The 18,295-nt window shown below is 39.3% G+C and overlaps 1 protein-coding gene across 10 annotated transcripts in view; it reads right to left on the bottom strand.

Moving 5' to 3' along the window:
- UTRN (utrophin) overlaps window positions 1-18,295 on the bottom strand; it is a 567,941-nt gene that overhangs the window by 352,454 nt on the left and 197,192 nt on the right. For all 10 annotated transcript variants that reach the window (XM_055433618.2, XM_055433617.2, XM_055433621.2 and 7 more), the window contains 8 exons: window positions 16,096-16,266; window positions 14,835-15,014; window positions 10,196-10,330; window positions 8,505-8,654; window positions 6,550-6,711; window positions 5,840-5,968; window positions 4,746-4,919; window positions 2,594-2,749 (listed from right to left, as the gene is read on the bottom strand). In XM_055433618.2, coding sequence (XP_055289593.2) covers window positions 2,594-2,749; window positions 4,746-4,919; window positions 5,840-5,968; window positions 6,550-6,711; window positions 8,505-8,654; window positions 10,196-10,330; window positions 14,835-15,014; window positions 16,096-16,266 — 1,257 coding nt within the window. The remainder of the gene's footprint in view (window positions 1-2,593; window positions 2,750-4,745; window positions 4,920-5,839; window positions 5,969-6,549; window positions 6,712-8,504; window positions 8,655-10,195; window positions 10,331-14,834; window positions 15,015-16,095; window positions 16,267-18,295) is intronic.

The raw sequence follows: 18,295 nt of genomic DNA, 5'->3' as shown, positions 1-18,295 counted from the left end.
CTCAGCTTATGCACCACTTGCTCAGGGAAGCTTTCCTAACCCAGACTGGATCAAATCCCTCTTTACACACATATACAGTGCCACATATATTCTTAGTGACACTTTAGGCCGATAATTTGACATTACTTTGTATGACTACTTGATTAAAGTTATTTTCTTCTATTTCTCACAGTTCCACTTGGTAGAGATAACATGTTTTTGTTCATAACTGTATCTCTAACTGCCTGTGAAACTCCTCATATACATTAAAGTCTCAGTTGTGTTGAGTGAGAAAACGACTTAACTCTAAAGCCATAATCACAGAAATTTGGTGTAAAAACCAGCCACACTGTTACCATTTATAAAATGCCCTGTCAATTAATAAATACAGTGAAAGTGAAAGTCGCTCAGTCTTGTCCAACTCTTTGTGACCCTTTGGACTATATAGTCCATAGAATTTTCCAGAATTCTGGGGTGGGTAGCTGTTCCCTTCTCCAGGGGATCTTCCCAACCCAGAAATTGAACCCAGATCTCTCTTACTGCAGGCAGATTCTTTACCATCTGAGCCACCACGAAGGCCCAAATAATACAGTAATATTTCACAAATAACTTCAGCTGTATAATATAAAAAGAAGCTCTTACCACAGGTGTTCCAGATGTGCAAAGTATCAAAAATGGTATACAGTGTATCATATCAGTAATCTAATCTTGCAGAAGTGAAATCCAAATTGCCCAGGAAATGTGTGACTGATAGTAATCTCAAAGTGATCAAAAAATTTCAGCTTGTATTCTCTGGGCTTGTGTAGAAACTTGGTTAATATTTAATAACCACAGAAGGGTCTAATATATTATCTAACACAGCTTTTCAATATTAATGAGAATATTTCACTTCATTTGTTTCTGTGCTTTATCTCGTTTTTGCTTGTCTGGTTTCAGGGCAGAGATTCTCAATAAGAGAAGACGTTAAGCTTAATGGATCCAGTCAGTCATTCACAATAAAGGGCCTAACAACTTCCCCACAAATTCACTGAAATGTCCAAATTATAGATGTTTCTGGACAGGATTTTAAATCCTGCTGGATTAATGTGAAGTTCCTAATACTATTTATTAGAGTACTAATGTTTTTAACATTTCTCAATGGATTGTTCAATCTAGAAATCCAAGGACCAATAACCTGTGTTTATACAGAGACTATTACTTGTGGAGTTCCCTCACAACAACTTATGCAATGTCTGTAGCCTTTAAAAATGTAGAAATTAGTCTGGATTGGAAGGACTGATGCTAAAGCTGAAACTTCAATACTTTGGCCACCTCATGCGACGAGTTGAATCACTGGAAAAGACTCTGATGCTGGGAGGGATTGAGGGCAGGAGGAGAAGGGGACGACAGAGGATGAGATGGCTGGATGGCATCACCAACTCAATGGACATGAGTTTGAGTGAACTCCGGGAGTTGGTGATGGACAGGGAGGCCTGGCGTGCTGTGATTCATGGGGTCGCAAAGAGTTGGACACGACTGAGTGACTGAACTGAACTGAACTGAAATATTAAAAATACATTTCTATGTAACTATTCATCATTTTAATAGCAACATACTCTGTGAAAAGGCAAAAAGATATGATACTGAAAGATGAAGCCCACAGGTCAGTAGGTGTCTATATCGTCTATAAGGTGTCTATAAGGTCAATATGCTACTGGAGGAGAGGGGAGAAACAGCTCCAGAAGGAATGAAGAAACTAAGCCAAAGCAAAAACAATGCTCAGTTTTGGATATGACTCGTGGTGGAAGCAAAGTCCAATACTATAAAGAAAAATATTGCATAGGAACCTGGAATGTTAGGTCCATGAATCAAGGTAAATTGGAAGTGGTCAAACAGAAGATGGCAAGAGTGAAATCAACATTTTAGGAATCAGTGAACTAAAATGGACAGGAATGGGTGAATTTAATTCAGATGACCATTATAACTACTACAAAGCGATGTTTTTTCCAGCAGTCATGTATGGATGTGAAAGTTTAACTATAAAGAAAGCTGAGTGCCAAAGAATTGATGCTTTTGAACTGTGGTGTTGGAGGAGACTCTTGAGAGTCTCTTGGACTGCAAGGAGATCCAACCAGTCCATCCTAAAAGAAATCAGTCCTGAATATTCATTGGAAGGACTGATGCTGAAGCTGAAACTCCAATACTTTGGCCACCTGACATGAAGAACTAACTTACTGGAAAAAACCCTGATGCTGGGATAGATTGAAGGCTGTAGGAGAAGGGGCCAACAGAGGATGAGATGGTTGGATGGCATCACCGACTTGATGGGCATGAGTTTGAGCAAGCTCCAGGAGCTGCTGGGAAGCCTGGCATGCTGCACTCCATGGGGTCACAAAGAGTCAGACATGACTGAGTGACTGAACTGAACTGAACTGTAGGCAAGAATCCCTCAGAAGAAATGGAGTGGCCCTCGTAGTCAACACACACTTTTAAAGATATATAATAAAAATTACTGGAATAAATGGAAACATGTATTATTGATGCCATAAAATTCAAATAAGTATTCTCCCAGAAGTAAAATTTTAGAATACATAAATGAGGGAGACAGAAGGGGCAGTGCACCTGCCCTGCTCACCTGAGCACCCAGGTCATTGTAGAGAACCTTCAGAGAAGTCAGCTGCTCATCCATCCCCTTAGGGTTGTCGGTTTGCTGCTTCTGGACAATGTGCCTTCCTGTTTTGATTACAGTCTCCACTTCAAGCTTGACTTCACTCAAAATTTTATAGAGTTTCTTAAAAACAAAGCCAGACAAATTTTACATATTAGTGAAAATGTGCTAACTGGAACCATTTCAGAACATGGATGACAAAGATTGACAGCTAAGAACTAACCATGGAGATCAAAGGGCTTTATCTCTCTCAGATCTGGTTCAAAGAATGAGTAAGATGAAATCAAGGTTGTAATAATTTTTTAAATTCAGATGAGAAAATACACTCAAAGAGATTATACTTGTCTTATTAAAAAAAGACTCAAACATATCTTAAAGGCTTAGGAAAGTACGTGATAATATGAACATTTTTCCTACAAAAAATGGGAGAACATCAGGACTAAAAATTGAACATCTAACATTTTTTAAAATTACATTTTTCAAAATCCTAAATGCCATTACTAGAAAAAAAGTTAATGCTGTCTATTTCTGGCTGTGGAAATTTGGAAGTATTAAGATTCAATTTTTTCTTACAGTTCTCTGAAGTACAAAGTCTACCACAATGAGCACATGTTAGTTATATAACGAAAAGACATATAAAAGTTCCATACATCAGTATGTATATGACCATAGGAAGCTGAAGTTATATAGGGCAAATTCAGAGATGCCCTCATCCTCATTACTTTGAAAAGCTTTATCCTGGGCAGGTTCTCTTATCTCCATTCATCATAGTGTTGACCCGAAACACCTCACGTGGCATGGTCACACAGTAACAGGCCACTGGACTAGAGGACACAGAGTAAAGGACAGTGCTTGCTTCGGTGATCTCTGTATCTCGGTAAATACATATGTACATTCATACACGCATATGCACACATACTGTGTATAAAAATTCATCCTATCTGTTCATCCTTCCATTCATCCCAGTTTTTAAGTAATCAATCTTCAGTATGCAACAGACATGTGGAGATCACAGTTTTGAAAAGCATAAAGAACTCTTCCCAGACTTTTCTTAACGTGTGTCACCTTCAGTTTTCTCATGATTCTTCTCACGCAGAACACTAATTCTAAGACTGGGAATACTCAGGCACGTGATCTTTAATTTTCTGTGCAACTGAATTTTAAAGTTCAAAACTAAAAGAGTAATAAAGTCTTTTAAATAATTTTTTCTTTTACATCTTAATTTTACATTTAAAATTGTATTTTCCTAGAGAATGATTTTTATGCTACGATATTACTGACATCCATTCTAAGTACAATTTCTTCTGTCACACTTTAAGCTTAAACTTTATAAATTAATATTTAAAATTTTACTTTCCTGGAGAATGAATTTGCTGTACATTGCAATATTCCTGACATTCATTCTAAGTATGGTTCTTCTGGTAGTGGTTTAGTTACTAAGTTGTGTCCTACTCTTGCGACCTCATGGACTATAGCCTGCCAAACTCCTCTATCCACGGGATTCTCCAGGCAGGAATACTGGAATGGGTTGCCATGTTCTGGTTCTTCTAGCTAACTCAAATTTATCCTTTAAAATTTAGCTGGTTAGTCACATTCTGTCGAAGCCTTCCCTAACTTCATACTGTGATTAAGGTATGTTTTCTTCTTGTTTTTAAATCGTGTTATATGCATGTCTATTCTACTTTCCTTATCTCATTACACTGCACTAATTGATTTTAATCTCTGCTGGCTCTCTCTCCTATCTCTTCTAATTTCCTAGGAGGAAAGGACCACACTTCTAATTTTCTAACCTATTTTTCATCATTTATCCCTATTCTTAGCACATTTTAGACTAACAATAATTGAACAAACCATGTACATAAGCACTAAATGAAGCCATATTCAGTTCAGTTCAGTCACTCAGTCGTGTCTGACTCTTTGCAACCCCATGAACCGCAGCACGCCAGGCCTTCCTGTCCATCACCAACTCCCGGAGTTTACCCAAACCCATGTCCATTGAGTTGGTGATGCCATCCAACCATCTCATCCTCTGTTGTCCCCTTCTCTTGCCTTCAATCTTTCCCAACCATATTAGCAACAGGAAAACCCATTGGACACATTAACCACAAAGTGGCCTCACCATACACTTGTCCAAGTGGGTCTGTATGACATCAGCGTCCACATCCCTCACGTCCAGAACATGAAGCTCTGCTTTCACACCATCGAGCACACGCTTGCAGTCAAGCATGCGCTGTTCAAAGTTGGCAGGCTTCTGGAAAAGCTGGAACTTTGTGGACACCTCTCGAAGTTTCCTCTGTTGGCAGAAATGAAAACAATAATTCACATTAGAATGATAATCTCTCTCAGCAGAGAATATCAGCATAACACATACTTCGAGAAGTGGTAGAATAAACTAGCAATAAAAACATTCCTTAACGGAAATCTGTGAGGTTGCCTGATCATCTTAGGGAACGGTACAGCTCAGTGTCATGAATTCCTTGACACTCAGGGTCTAAATCTGAAATATAATGAAAGGCTAAGCTAGCCTCACTGGAATGAAAACCACAGTAATTTTCTCACCTGTCTGAAAAACACAGCTCAGAAACCTAGAATTCATAATGCCCTTCAACACAAGCTCAAAGGGAAAGTCAGTCTGCTTCTTCCATCACAGGGCTAAGTTGTACTGTGTCCCGTGCACTCAGCCTGCCCAGTGTACCAGCCCCACCAGTCCCAATGTAGTGCATGCATGTAGTCATGTTCAACTCTCTGAAACCCCGTGGACTGTAGCCCGCCAGGCTCCTCTGTCCATGAAATTTTCCAGGCAAGCATACTGGAGTGGGTTGCCATTTCCTTCTCCAGGGTGTCTTCCCAACCCAGGGATCACACTCATGTCTCCTGCGTCTCTTGCATTGGCAGGCAGATTCTTTACCACCAAGCCTTCGGGGAAGCCTATACTGATGGAGGTTCTGTGTCAATGGAAAGACCTATACCAAGGGAACTTCTAAATCGACATTGCTCTGTCTTCTCAGCTCAACTAGAAAATTCAGATCCAATAGTTGCCACTCAAACAATTTGTTTCTGCTGCCCACCTTAGGACGCAGTGTGCCTTCAACACATCACTCCCAGCCCCTTCTTCACATCACAGAGAAGACCAAAGGCATCCGAGTCATCAGCTCTTTTTCTTTTTATGCCCAACACACCGAGAAGTACAAGGAAGCTGCTTTCCCTCCTCACCTGCAGCACATCCATCTGATTTCCTCCCCTGGCAGTCCGGCCCTCTGGGGAGGTCTGGGGTGGAGACCGTGGACTTCTTCTCAACTCCTCTAGAGTCAGCTCATGGGCTGAGATCTCTGCTTGGATTTTCTACAGAGAGATTAGAAAAGGGAGAGAATGTCGTTTTTAAGTTTCATAGAGTCATACAACAGATAAAAACACGCTCTGATACAAGCTTTAATCAGCGTGCAGCATAATACTAATGTGTGTGTGTGCCCAGTCGCTCAGTGGTGTCTGACTGTTTGCAACGCTATGGACTGTAACCTGCCAGGTTCTGCTGCCCATGGGATTTTCCAGGCAAGAATACTGGAATGGGCTGCCATTTCCTCCTCCAGGATAATAACAATATGGCCACCCATATTGCAGGACTCTGTGCATGGTGCATGAAGGTCTTTGCACTGGTCATTTCGAATGCTCACCACTTATTTACAAAGACAGAATTTTCCCAATTTCATAGCTAAGAAAATTAGAATTTTTAAATGGTGACCATTCACTAGGACCTCACAGAAAAACTATGAGAACCCCCAAACCCACATGCTGCCCTGTAAGTAAGGTCAGCCTCTCTCATTGACTCTGGGTTGAATGGCGGCAGGGCTGGTTCCCATGCAGGTGAGATAATTACAGATGCCCATTTTATGACCGGAACACCCATGACACATCCATGGCAGTACCTGGGCTTCTTGAGGAACTTGGAAGGCATCCACCCTGTCAGTCAAGTACGTTGTGAGCTGCTTGTCCAGCTCCCCTAAGCTCTCCTGCAAGACCTGAAGCATGTGGTCAGTTTCCCGCAGGACCTGGAGTTGCTTTTCCAAAGAAATCTGCTTGCTCTCTGCCTACAGGAGAGGAAAAGTAATCATTAGTCTCTCAGCACAAATAGAAATGGTCGAATATAAGAAAACCCTTATGTTCTAACCACCAAGAAAAGGAGCAAACCATAAAAGCACTACTTCAAGACTTTGGCCTGCACTATAAATAACTGTCCTTCTAATACCTTATGCATCTTACAGGAAATTACTTCTTTCTATATATATAACATGACAAAATAGGAAAATGCTTTTGCGGGCACTGTGTTAAGTGAAATAAGTCAAAGGGTAAAGGACAAATACTGTATGACCTCACTTATATGGGGAATCTAAAAAATAACAAAAACAAGAAAAAAAACAAAACAAACAAAAAGCAACACCAAGCTAATAGGAACAGAGAATTGGTGGTTGCTAGAGGCTGGGGACAGGGAGTAGGCAAAAAGGGTGACGAGGGTCAAAAGTTACAAGCTTCTAGTTATAAATATATCAATCATGCCGAAGTGATGTAAAGCATGATGGTTGTAGTTAACAATACTGCATTGAGAGATTAGATCTCAGAAGTCCTCATATTGTAACTATGTATCATACCAGAGGTTAAGTAGTCTTATACTGGTAATTAATTTCTAATGTATACAAAAATCAGATCATTATGTTGTACACCTGAAATTAATAAATGTCATATATCAATTATACCTCAATATAAAAGGGAAAAATATAAAGATTTCTTATGTAATGTACTAAAATAAAGGAAAAAATAAAAGTATATCATTTATTACACATTTAGGGCATTTTTAGGGCTCAATAAAAAGCCTATAAACAAAAGTATAAAATATAACAGAATGTCTATAAACAGGGTGAATACATAAATCTCTATTTTTCCAAAGTTTAAAAAAGTTCTACAGATGTGCATAGTGTCAAACCACTATATGTTGTACTTTGGGGTTAACTTTGAAACTATTCATGATCTAATCATCAACAGTTACTTTTTACTATGTGTCTAAAAACTTCTAATACCCACTTGCTGCTGCTGCTGCTACTGCTAAGTCGCTTCAGTCGTGTCCGACTCTGTGCGACCCCATAGACGGCAGCCTACCAGGCTCCGCCATCCCTGGGATTCTCCAGGCAAGAACACCGGAGTGGGTTGCCATTTTCTTCTCCAATGTGTGAAAGTGAAAAGTGAAAGTGAAGTCGCTCAGTCCTGTCCGACTAGTAGCGACCCCATGGACTGTAGCCCACCAGGCTCCTCCATCCATGGGATTTTCTAGGCAAGAGTAGTGGAGTGGTTTGCCATTGCCTTCTCCAAATACCCACTTATCCCTTCTATAAAAACAGTCTCCTTTCTTTGTTTACTGATATGAACATGCATGTTTGATACATTCTGAGTATATATCTAAGAGACAATGAATGGTTCTAATGTTTACTAGGATAAAATGAGTTATTATTTTTATATACAACTATGGCTGGATGGTATCACCAACTCTGTGGACATGAGTTTGAGTGAACTCAGGGAATTGGTGATGGATAGGGAGGCCTGGCATGCTGTGATTCATGGGGTCGCGGAGAGTCGGACACGACTGAGCGACTGAACTGAACTGAACTGATAATATAATGCTTAAAGAAAATTAAATAGTTCACAAGTAGCAACAATCTCAAAATTAAAATCTTTTTAATCATCAAGTTCTGCCTGCCTTATAAAGTCTGCTCCTCCCCACTGAGTATTTCAATGTCCTCAGCACCCCCACTGGTTACCAATTTTTTCCCTTGGTATAAGTTTTTGAGGTCAGCTCTATTTAACCAGCACTCAAGCATGGCTCCATTCTTACCAGATGACTGAGGTCTTCATATCGACTATTGAAAGCCTCCAGTTTCTCACTGATTATGTCATCAAGGATTCCTCCATCAATCAGAGTCTGGCCAAGTTCCCGAATCTGGGTGCGATTGTCTGCTGGATGTCGCAAAACAGATTCTAAAGACTGGACAGGGACAGAGAAAAAAAACAATGCATTTACCAAGGCAAAATATATCAATGATTCTAAAATTGTTCACTTTTTTAAGACCAGCACTATATGATATCACATATATGCAGAATCTTAAGAAAGTCAAATTCATGGAAACAGGCACTTGCGGGGGGTGTGGAGGAAATGGGGAGATGTTGGCCAAAGGGTAAACATTTCCAACAATAAAACGAATAAATTCTGGGTGTGTGATATATAGCATGGTGATTATAGTTAACAATACTGTATAATATATTTGAAAGTTGCTGCGAGTAGATCTTAAAGGTTTTCACCACAAAAAATAAACAGCAATTATGTAAAGCAATAGAGATTTAACTAACCCTGTGTTGTGGTAATCATTTTTCAATACATGAGTGTATCAAGTCAATCCACTGTACATCTTAAACTTACACAATATTATATGCCAATTGTTATCTCAATAAAATTGGAAGCAAAAACAAAATTGCTCATTTTTTAAACAACTAATTCTGCCTTCTAGAAATCTATCAAAGGAACAAGATCATAAATAATTAGATAAAATAAATAAAACTGAGAATTGCACATGAATGATGATATGATAAATCCACAAAAAATAATTTCAAAAATTATTAATTACTAATTATTAATTACATAGAGAAATGTTCAAAAACAATTATTATACAAATAGCATTATTTCAAACTGTTATTAATTACATTATTAAAAATAGGCTCTTATTTTTCTGCAACATATAAAAATGCAAGGCACTGTTTTATACACACACACATATATATACATGTGTGTGTGTTAGTCACTCAGTTGTGTCTGACTCTTTGTAACCCCGTGGACTATAGTTCAACAGGCTCCTCTGTCCATGGAATTCTCCAGGCAAGGACACTGGAGTGGGTTGCCATCTTCTTCTCCAATACACACACACACACACACACACACACACACACACACACATAAATCTAATCATAGGGCTAAATACTATTTTCATATTACAGATGGGAAAACTGAAGCTCAGAGATATTAATTTGCCAATATACACACAGTAAAAAGAAGAGCTAAGATTCCAACTTGGCTCCTAAGCGCCAAAGCCTTTGATCCCATCACTAAAAGCACTACCTTTCAGCATGTAGATGTAAATATAATAAGAAAAATAATTCCAAAGAAGTACACTAAAATGTTTTAAAGTGTTATCTTAGACTTGACTTTATACTTTTCTCCATGTTCCATATTTTTAGAATGTATGTTTTAACTCTCACGTTAGGAAAGTATGTGTTTTTAAAATAAGCTTTGATATATTTTTTTAATACATTCAGTCTCTGATTCTGAGACTTTATCTGAGAAATGGCATCTTCTCTCCAGCAGAGAATGTGGTTCCTAGAATTTAGATACCATATCTGACCTATTTCTGACCTTTAATCCAGAAAGCGAAAGTGACATCATTCAGTCATGTCCAACTCTTTGCCACACCATGGACTATAGCCTAAGATTCCACTGTCCAAGGGATTTTCCAGGCAAGAATAGAGGCTCCTACCTCCAGGGCTTCGTTGACAGCTTCTGTCTTCTCAGGCAGGGCTTCTGTGCTCTTCATGCGCTCTTCCAAAGTGTTTAGCCAGGCGGTCTCAAGATCCAAATAGTGAAGCAGTTCAATCCAACAAGACCATACCTCCTAAAATAGGTGGGAAAAAGTTAGACAAGACACGAAGCCATTTAGAGATACAGTGCATCTCTACGACTGCACAATGTCTCTAATCAAGAATAATTTCATTTAGATACAAGTATCAACGGGCGTTGAGAAACTGATGAAGCTGGAATTTCAAATAAGTAGAATAAAATCAAATTCTTCAATTAATTGTATTAGACCAGTTAGAGGGAAAGTAAGTCAGTCCCTCAGTCGTGTCCGACTCTTTGTGACTGCATCAACTAGCGTGCCAGGCTCTTCTGTCCATGGAATATTCCAGGCAAGTATAGTGGAGAGGGTAGCCTTTTCCTTCTCCAGGGAATCTTCCAGACCCAGGGATCAAACCCGAGTCTCCTGCATTGCTAGCAGATTCTTTACCATCTGAGCTACAAGGGTAGCCCAAATGGAGGAAGGTGGGAGGCAAAGAGCAATAAGCAGCCTCATCTTTTTACCCTAAGATAAATTCCAAGTGTCTGTTTAAATGCCAAAAATAAAATTATGTAATTAGTAGAAGAAGCCAGGAGGGAAAAATTATTATGGTTTTTATTAATAAAAAGTTAAAAAAAAATACTCAGACTTTTAACTCTTTTTAACAACTATATAGGAAATTGGAATTCCCTGGAGACCACCCTACTCCTATATAAACCTTTTCCAACTTTTTTCTAAATTCATATGAATGTGTCTGTATATGAAAAGAACCATATTTATCCAAATTGGAGTTTTACTATGCTTACTATACTAGCTGCTTCCCAGGTGGCTCAGTGGTAAAGAATCCACCTGCCAATGCATGGGACCTAAGAGATATGGGTTTCATCCCTGGGTCAGGAAGATCCCCTAGAGAAGGAAATGGCAACCCACTCCAGTATTCTTGCCTGGGAAATCCCATGGACAGGGGAGCCAGGTGAGCTATAGTCCATGGGGGTCACAAGAGTTGGACACAACTTAGTTACTAAACAGCAACGGCAATTCTATTAGTTGGGATTGACTTACTCCCTATTCCTATGGGGAGTTGGGTGTAAGAGTGTGAATTTTCCCCCAGTTCCTAAGAGTAAAATTACGGGAGGAACATGCCCCTTAGAAGAGCCTATCAGACTGACAAATTTATGAGACAGAGCTCAGCATGGAGCTTCCTGCACTGATCCTCTTTCAGACCCATTGAGAGAGGACACGTTATAGCATGAATTCCATATGAGATATACTTACCATGTCAGGGGTATACCTGTCATGGGTATATCTTACCATGTCAGCCAATTTTCCTATAAAAGGCCAGATAGTAAATATTTTAGGTTTTACAGACCACATTTGGTCTCTGTCACAGATTCTTCTTCGTTTATTCTGTTGTTTTGTTTTGTCTTTAACGACACTTTTAAAATATGCAAACAATTTTTAGCTCCTGGGCCACAGAAAAACAGCCACAAAACAGATTTGACCTTTAGGCTATAATCTGCCAACTCCTGGCTAAGACTGGAAGGGAAAAGGTTTCTTGGCCCCCAAATTTCTATAGGCAGGAAGCAGGCTGAGAGATCTACTCAGCTGAGGGACTACTCTGGTGGTCTAGTAGCTAAGGGGGTCCTGGGTTCGATCTCTGGTCAGGGAACTAGATCCCACATGCAGCAATTAAGAGTTCTCGTGCCACAACTACAGACCCTGCATGCTGTAACTAAGACCTGGCACAGCCAAATAACTAAATATTTAAAAAGAAAGAAAGAAATCTGCTGTAGAAAAGTCATAAAACGGGTGGAGAGACCTGGAGGAGGAGAAGCCATCAGGAAACTTCCAGCTGAGCTCCCACTTGAATGCAGCAGTGACCTGAGTGGAATATCCATAAACCACACGGAGCAGAAGAGCCACCCAGATCAGCCAAATCATCCCTCAAAACCATAAAAATTAATAAATGGTTGCTTTTGCAACCTATTATATTTGGGGGAGCTTTGTTACGCAGCCATGAATAACTGAAACATGAGAGTATACACTAAACATAAAAACACATTTGGGGAAATTAAACACCATCTTCTGGGTAACAGTTACTTCAAGAGAGGGATAAGAGATGGGATGAGATGGGAAAAAAGGGAACAGGTTCTGTAATGCCAATGCATTCTATTTTAAAATCAAGATCCGGAAAAATATGGGAAAATGTTAACATTAGCTATATCTGAGAGACATACTTATAGGTGTTAGTAATATCATCTGTACTCTTCAATAATTTTGTAATACTTCATAATTTTAAACACTTTAAAGGAATATAGAAATAACCAAGGTAATAAAGTTAGACTCTTCAGAAGAAAGGCATCCTTACTCTCATTTAGAAATTTGGGCTGTTTCTACCCAAGGTCCATAATTCTGAGGGCTTGCATTGAAATCTCTTTCTTCTTGTCACTTTTCCGTTCAAAGATACCAAGGTGTATCTTTACACTTTTCACTTTTCATCTTTTACACTTTTCCTTTATTCTCTTAAACTAATTCTCTCAAATTAATTCCAAAATAATTCTAAAAGTAATTCTCAAAGCAATACGAAAACCTTGAAATATTTCATTCTTCATTCTCAAACTGTCACCTCTGGGTGATAAAGGCACCGTGAAGAAATGACAGAATTCTTTCATTAGTTTGGATACCCTGGGACCCTACTATTTAAACATATGATGAGTAGCTATTTTGGTTATAAATAAACAGGAAAACAAAGAAATAAAAGCAAAACTATGGGTGGTTAGGACAGAAAAGACAAGACTGTAGTAGAATTCAATTCCAGGATCATCCAGTGGGACTTAAGATTAGCCATACCTAATGGTACATACAAATTCACAGAATTTTAAATTCTCAGATAAGTAACCTCAGGTGTTTCATATTAGACAACATCTTAATATTAAAGAATGAGGTAGCGTTTGACTTGTAGCTTCCTTACTGTGATTTGTAATCCAAATTACACACAATTTATCTTAGCACAGGTCTTCCCTGGTGGCTCAGACACTAAAGAATCCGCCTGCAATGTGGAAGACCTGGGTTCAGTCCCTGGGTTCAGAAGATCCTCTGGAGGAGGGCATGGCAACCCATTCCAGTATTCTTGCCTGGAGAATTCCACGGACAGAGGAGACTGGCGGGCTACAGTCCACGGGGTCACAAAGAGCCGGACACAAGTGAGCCACAAAGCACACAGCACGCATCTCAGCACAAACGAGATTCAGCATGAGTGACTAACAAGTGAATTTACTTTATAGATTGCAATTGTCAGTGACATTTTAGGATTTATCACAATATAGTCATTTGTTTTATGTTGAACTGAACTTAAATTGCTATAAATTTAAGAGCTTCTTAAGTCTTTTCAATGAGCTGTAATAAAAGTCACACATATAAAAACAAATGAGCAAACACTTAATATTAAAAAAAAAAAATTCACAGAATCATCTCCATCTTAAACCCAATGGCCAGAATACAGGAAATGGTCCAGCAAAATACCAGCACATTCAAGTTAGTGTTTCTTTCACTCTAAGTAAAACCTATAATTTTAGTTCTCAGTTACTCAGTCACATCCAACTCTTTGAGACCCCATGGACTGCAGCCTGCTAGGCTCCTCTGTCCACGGAATTTTCCAGTCAAGTAACCTGGAGTGGGTTGATTTTCCTGCTCCGGGGATCTTCCCGACTCAGGGATTGAACCAGCCTCTACTAAACTGGCAGGCAGATTCTTTACCACTGTACCATCTGGAAAGCAAAGGTCTTCACCACCTATCTATAATTTCTTTTAATAAAATATAAGTGGGAAGGTATAACATTAAGTATTACACTATCATTCTGGAATTTTAAAATGACACAGGTACACATTTTTAACAATTTCACATATTAAGCAGATACAAAATGTAATTTCCAAAAAATATTTTTAAAATTAACCTCTGAAATTTTTGGCTTATAAAAATAACCTTAAATGCAGGATGTCAAGAAGTTTAAATAACTATTATGATGGTCAGCCACATATAAGCCACATTTCTTTCAAGTCTAAAGTACCTCTCCTAAGAACTAGGCTAATGGTTGATTCTTCATTTATAAATTTAGACACCATTGTAAAAAAGAAACCTCAGTTCATCTCTGTGTACTACCAGGCAAAAAAAAGAGAAAGAACTCACTGCACATTGTTTTAGAATTTCAGAATGGGAACAGACCCTACAGATTGTCGGTATTATGAAAACCTTGCTTTCACATATAGTCAATGTCTAAAGCTAAGAAGTAACTTTTCCAAGAACCTTCTACCAACTGCAGTCAGATCCTTATATCCAATTTTCTTTTCTCTCTGTTTCATTTTTATTAACCTATTACCTAAATTATCATCTACTAATATATTGTAACTATTATTATCTCCAATCATTATCTCAATCATTAAAGAACTACTTTTATGATACAGTATTTGAAAAGAAAAATGGAGGTTTTTTTCCCCAAGATATGGAAACAACCAGTACATTACAGAGTTTGAATCTCAGAAAGGCATCTGAGAAAAGATCTTGTACCTCCAGGGTGTGGCACTTTCCTCGAATTCTATTGCAAAGAAGTTGGTAATTCTCCAGCACGACATTCAGCTCAGACGTCAGCTCCTGGCCACCAGAGGGCACTTTTGCAGCTAATAACTTGATGCTGTCCTTGAGAATCTTCACTCGCACCTCCTTCTGCAGCACATCCTCTTTCGCCCTCTGTTCCAACACAGAATGAACTTAAAAATCAGCTCCCTGTCTCAGCAACCAATTTCTTCTTCAAAAAATAACCAAACCAAAACTAAAACGTCCAGATGATTCTAACTACCTAGTTGGGACAGAGAATACTTTGTGAAATAAGAGTGCTAACTACAACACTAGAAATTAATACAACATTGTAAAGCAATTATGTGAAGTGAAGTGAAAGGTGCTCAGTCGTGTCCGACTCTTTGCTACCCCATGGAATTCTCCAGGCCAGAATACTGGAGTGGGTATCCCTTCCCTTGCATTGGTAAAATATACTCCTTTTAAAAACTGTCTGCACAGAGACTTTTTGCTTTTGTTATACTTATAGGCAAGTTGCAACTCATTTTTTTCAAAAAGTAGATTTCACGACACTCTGTCTTTTGGCTTCAACACTGAAGGACAGTAAAAACAGTGTTAGAAATGTGGGAAAGATACCCAGTTCTTTTCGTATATATAAAAAAGAGACTGGGCAAGGCTATTGAGACAGGAATATATAAGTTTACAAGAAATACATCCTGTGGACCCAACTGACATTGAATCCCTTGACAATATTCTTATGACTACTCTTACCTGCCCCAGTAAAATGTTTAGTATTCATGCGTGCCCTATGTATTAGCTGGAAGAATATGGCTGGTAAAATAAAGATAGCTCCCAACTGAAATGGGTAAGTCTCACTTGTTCCTTATGAAAAATAATTCTTCCTGTTCCTGGAAATATATGGAAATAAACAGTGGTGATGGTGGCACAATATTGTGAATATAAAACTGAGGCCAGTAAATGAGTCATTCTCTGCAGCTTAAGATTCTGACACAGAAGACTTTGTCAGGGGCCCTCATGGACTCAGATCATGGCCGAAGTTCAACACGTGGAGTCTCAGCTTCCCTACCCAAAAATCATTAATGGTAGCTGCCCTTCTACTGGTTTTAAACTGGAATTTTCCTAGGAGAGATTTTATGTACATACTACCCTAAGGTTAGGCAGATGACTGGCTGACTGGTTCTAAACAGAGGAAATGAGATGGAAAGCCCCCTGACCCTAGCTGCCCCAGGCTCACCTTCATCTCCTCCACAGCACTCTCAAGTTCTTCTGGAGACTTGTACTCAAAGTCCCTCTCCAGGTAGTCCTCTTCTGCCTGGGTCATCCATTCCTGCATCTCTGCCAAGTCTTTTTTCAGGTTCACCACTTTTTCCTGACTTTCAGACAACCTATTTTTTTTAATAGCAATCTACAAAGGAAAAGTCATTCGCTCGAATAAACAAATATTAATACATTAAATGTCAACTTCTAGTTTTTAATATCTAAAGACAGAGTAATAACTTTCCACCAAGAATCTCAAGATTTAAAAGTCAGATGAAGCCCTTAATACATTTGGTCCTGATGCTGTGGAATATAAGCAATAATGAAAACAATAATTATAACCGGGATTCAGTATCCCATTTTAGACATTAATATGGAAATATCTAGTATAATTTTGAAAATGCATAACAGATGTGAGAGTTGGATTGTGAAGAAAGCTGATCGCCGAAGAATTGATGCTTTTGAACTGTGGTGCTGGAGAAGACTCTTGAGAGTCCCTTGGACTGCACGGAGATCCAACCAGTCCATTCTGGAGGAGATCAGTCCTGGGTGTTCATTGGAAGGACTGATGCTAAAGCTGAAACTCCAATACTTTGGCCACCTCATGCGACAAGTTGACTCACTGGAAAAGACTCTGATGCTGGGGGGGATTGGGGGCAGGAGGAGAAGGGGACGACAGAGAATGAGATGGCTGGATGGCACCACCGACTTGATGGACATGAGTTTGAGTGAACTCCGGGAGTTGGTGGTGGACAGGGAGGCCTGGCGTGCTGTGATTCATGGGGTCGCAAAGAGTCGGACACGACTGAGCGACTAAACTGAACTGAACTGAACAGAGTAATGCTCTAACTTACATCAATAAAAGCATATATCTCAAGGAAATCTATTAACTGAAGCAGCCAAAATGTCCATTTTCTCCTTCTTAACAGGATTCCCAATTAAAACTGCATTTTTAGAAAACAGAAAAGAGGGACTTCGCTGGCGGTCCAGTGGTTAAGAATATGCCTGCTAATGCAGGGGTCACAGGTTCCATTCCTAGTGTGGGAAAATTCCACATGCCGCTGGACAACTAAGCCCGTGTGCCACAACTACTGAGGGCTAACACGCACGTGCCATAAATACTAAAGTCCACACCACTAGAGCCCGTGCCCTGCAGCAAGAGGAGCCACTGCAATGACAAGCCCACGCACTACAACTAGAGAGAAGTCCCTGCTCTCCACAACTAGAGAAAACCTGCAGCCACGAAGATCCGGCACAGCCAAAACTAAATAAACCAAAAACTAATCTAAAAAATAGAGAAGAGGAGACTACCACTAAAGAAATTCATAAAACACTGCTTTACAAAACTTTGGTTTTGATAATCTGCTCTACTGGTATACTCCACGCAGCTACAAAAAAATTATATTAGAAAATAGGTATTTGTCTGAATCTGGTTCAATAACTTTGTCAACTATTTCAGGGAGCCTGAAAACACCCTTCAGAGAGATCCTCCCTCTAACCACTGACTTCTACTGTGAAAGAAGATATCATACCACGTAAATCATCCAGGACTCACTTCACTTTTCAGCCTCCCGCTCAAATGAAATTTCACAGTACTGCTCACCTTGCCAGGGCTTGGTTGGCTGTGAAACTGATGGTGACGAAAGGGCAGTACAGGAATAGGATGGCTCTCACGAGAATAAGGGGGAATACTTACTGGCCTTCCTGTTCCACTGTCCAAACAGGGTCATGGTCATAAAAATAGACAGGCACTAAACAGGGGCTTAGATTTCGCTGCCCAACATGGAACTCAGAAAGTCTACTGCCAGCAACCCACACAGCCCTGCTGAGCAACACTTCAACCTGGTGAGCTTTAAAAAAAAGGAAACACAGATTTCGGGGAGCCACATTCCCCAAATTCTTTTCACAAGTAGTTTCTAAGCACTAGTCAGCTATATACAATTTTCATGGAGCCTCAGAGAAGTATGAAAGATAAAGACACTGCAGCAAACTTCTCAAAAACAGAAAAGTTCAAAGTTATCATTAATTATTCCGAGATTATATACTTCCTATATTTTGGCATTAAGATGCTTTTTCCTTTCATGAGATTGGGAATATAACAGACTGTTTTTATTTGTTGATTTTATATGTCTGTCCTTCCTTAGAAAAATAAAAATTTCGCAACATGATATTTGTCC

Source organism: Moschus berezovskii, chromosome 10, assembly GCF_049115385.1.
Source record: "Moschus berezovskii isolate FMDL1 chromosome 10, NW_MosBer_1.0, whole genome shotgun sequence".
NCBI classification, from domain to species: domain Eukaryota; kingdom Metazoa; phylum Chordata; class Mammalia; order Artiodactyla; family Moschidae; genus Moschus; species Moschus berezovskii.
Note: the sequence above shows the minus strand (reverse complement) of the source record. Positions and strands in the feature narration are given on the sequence as shown.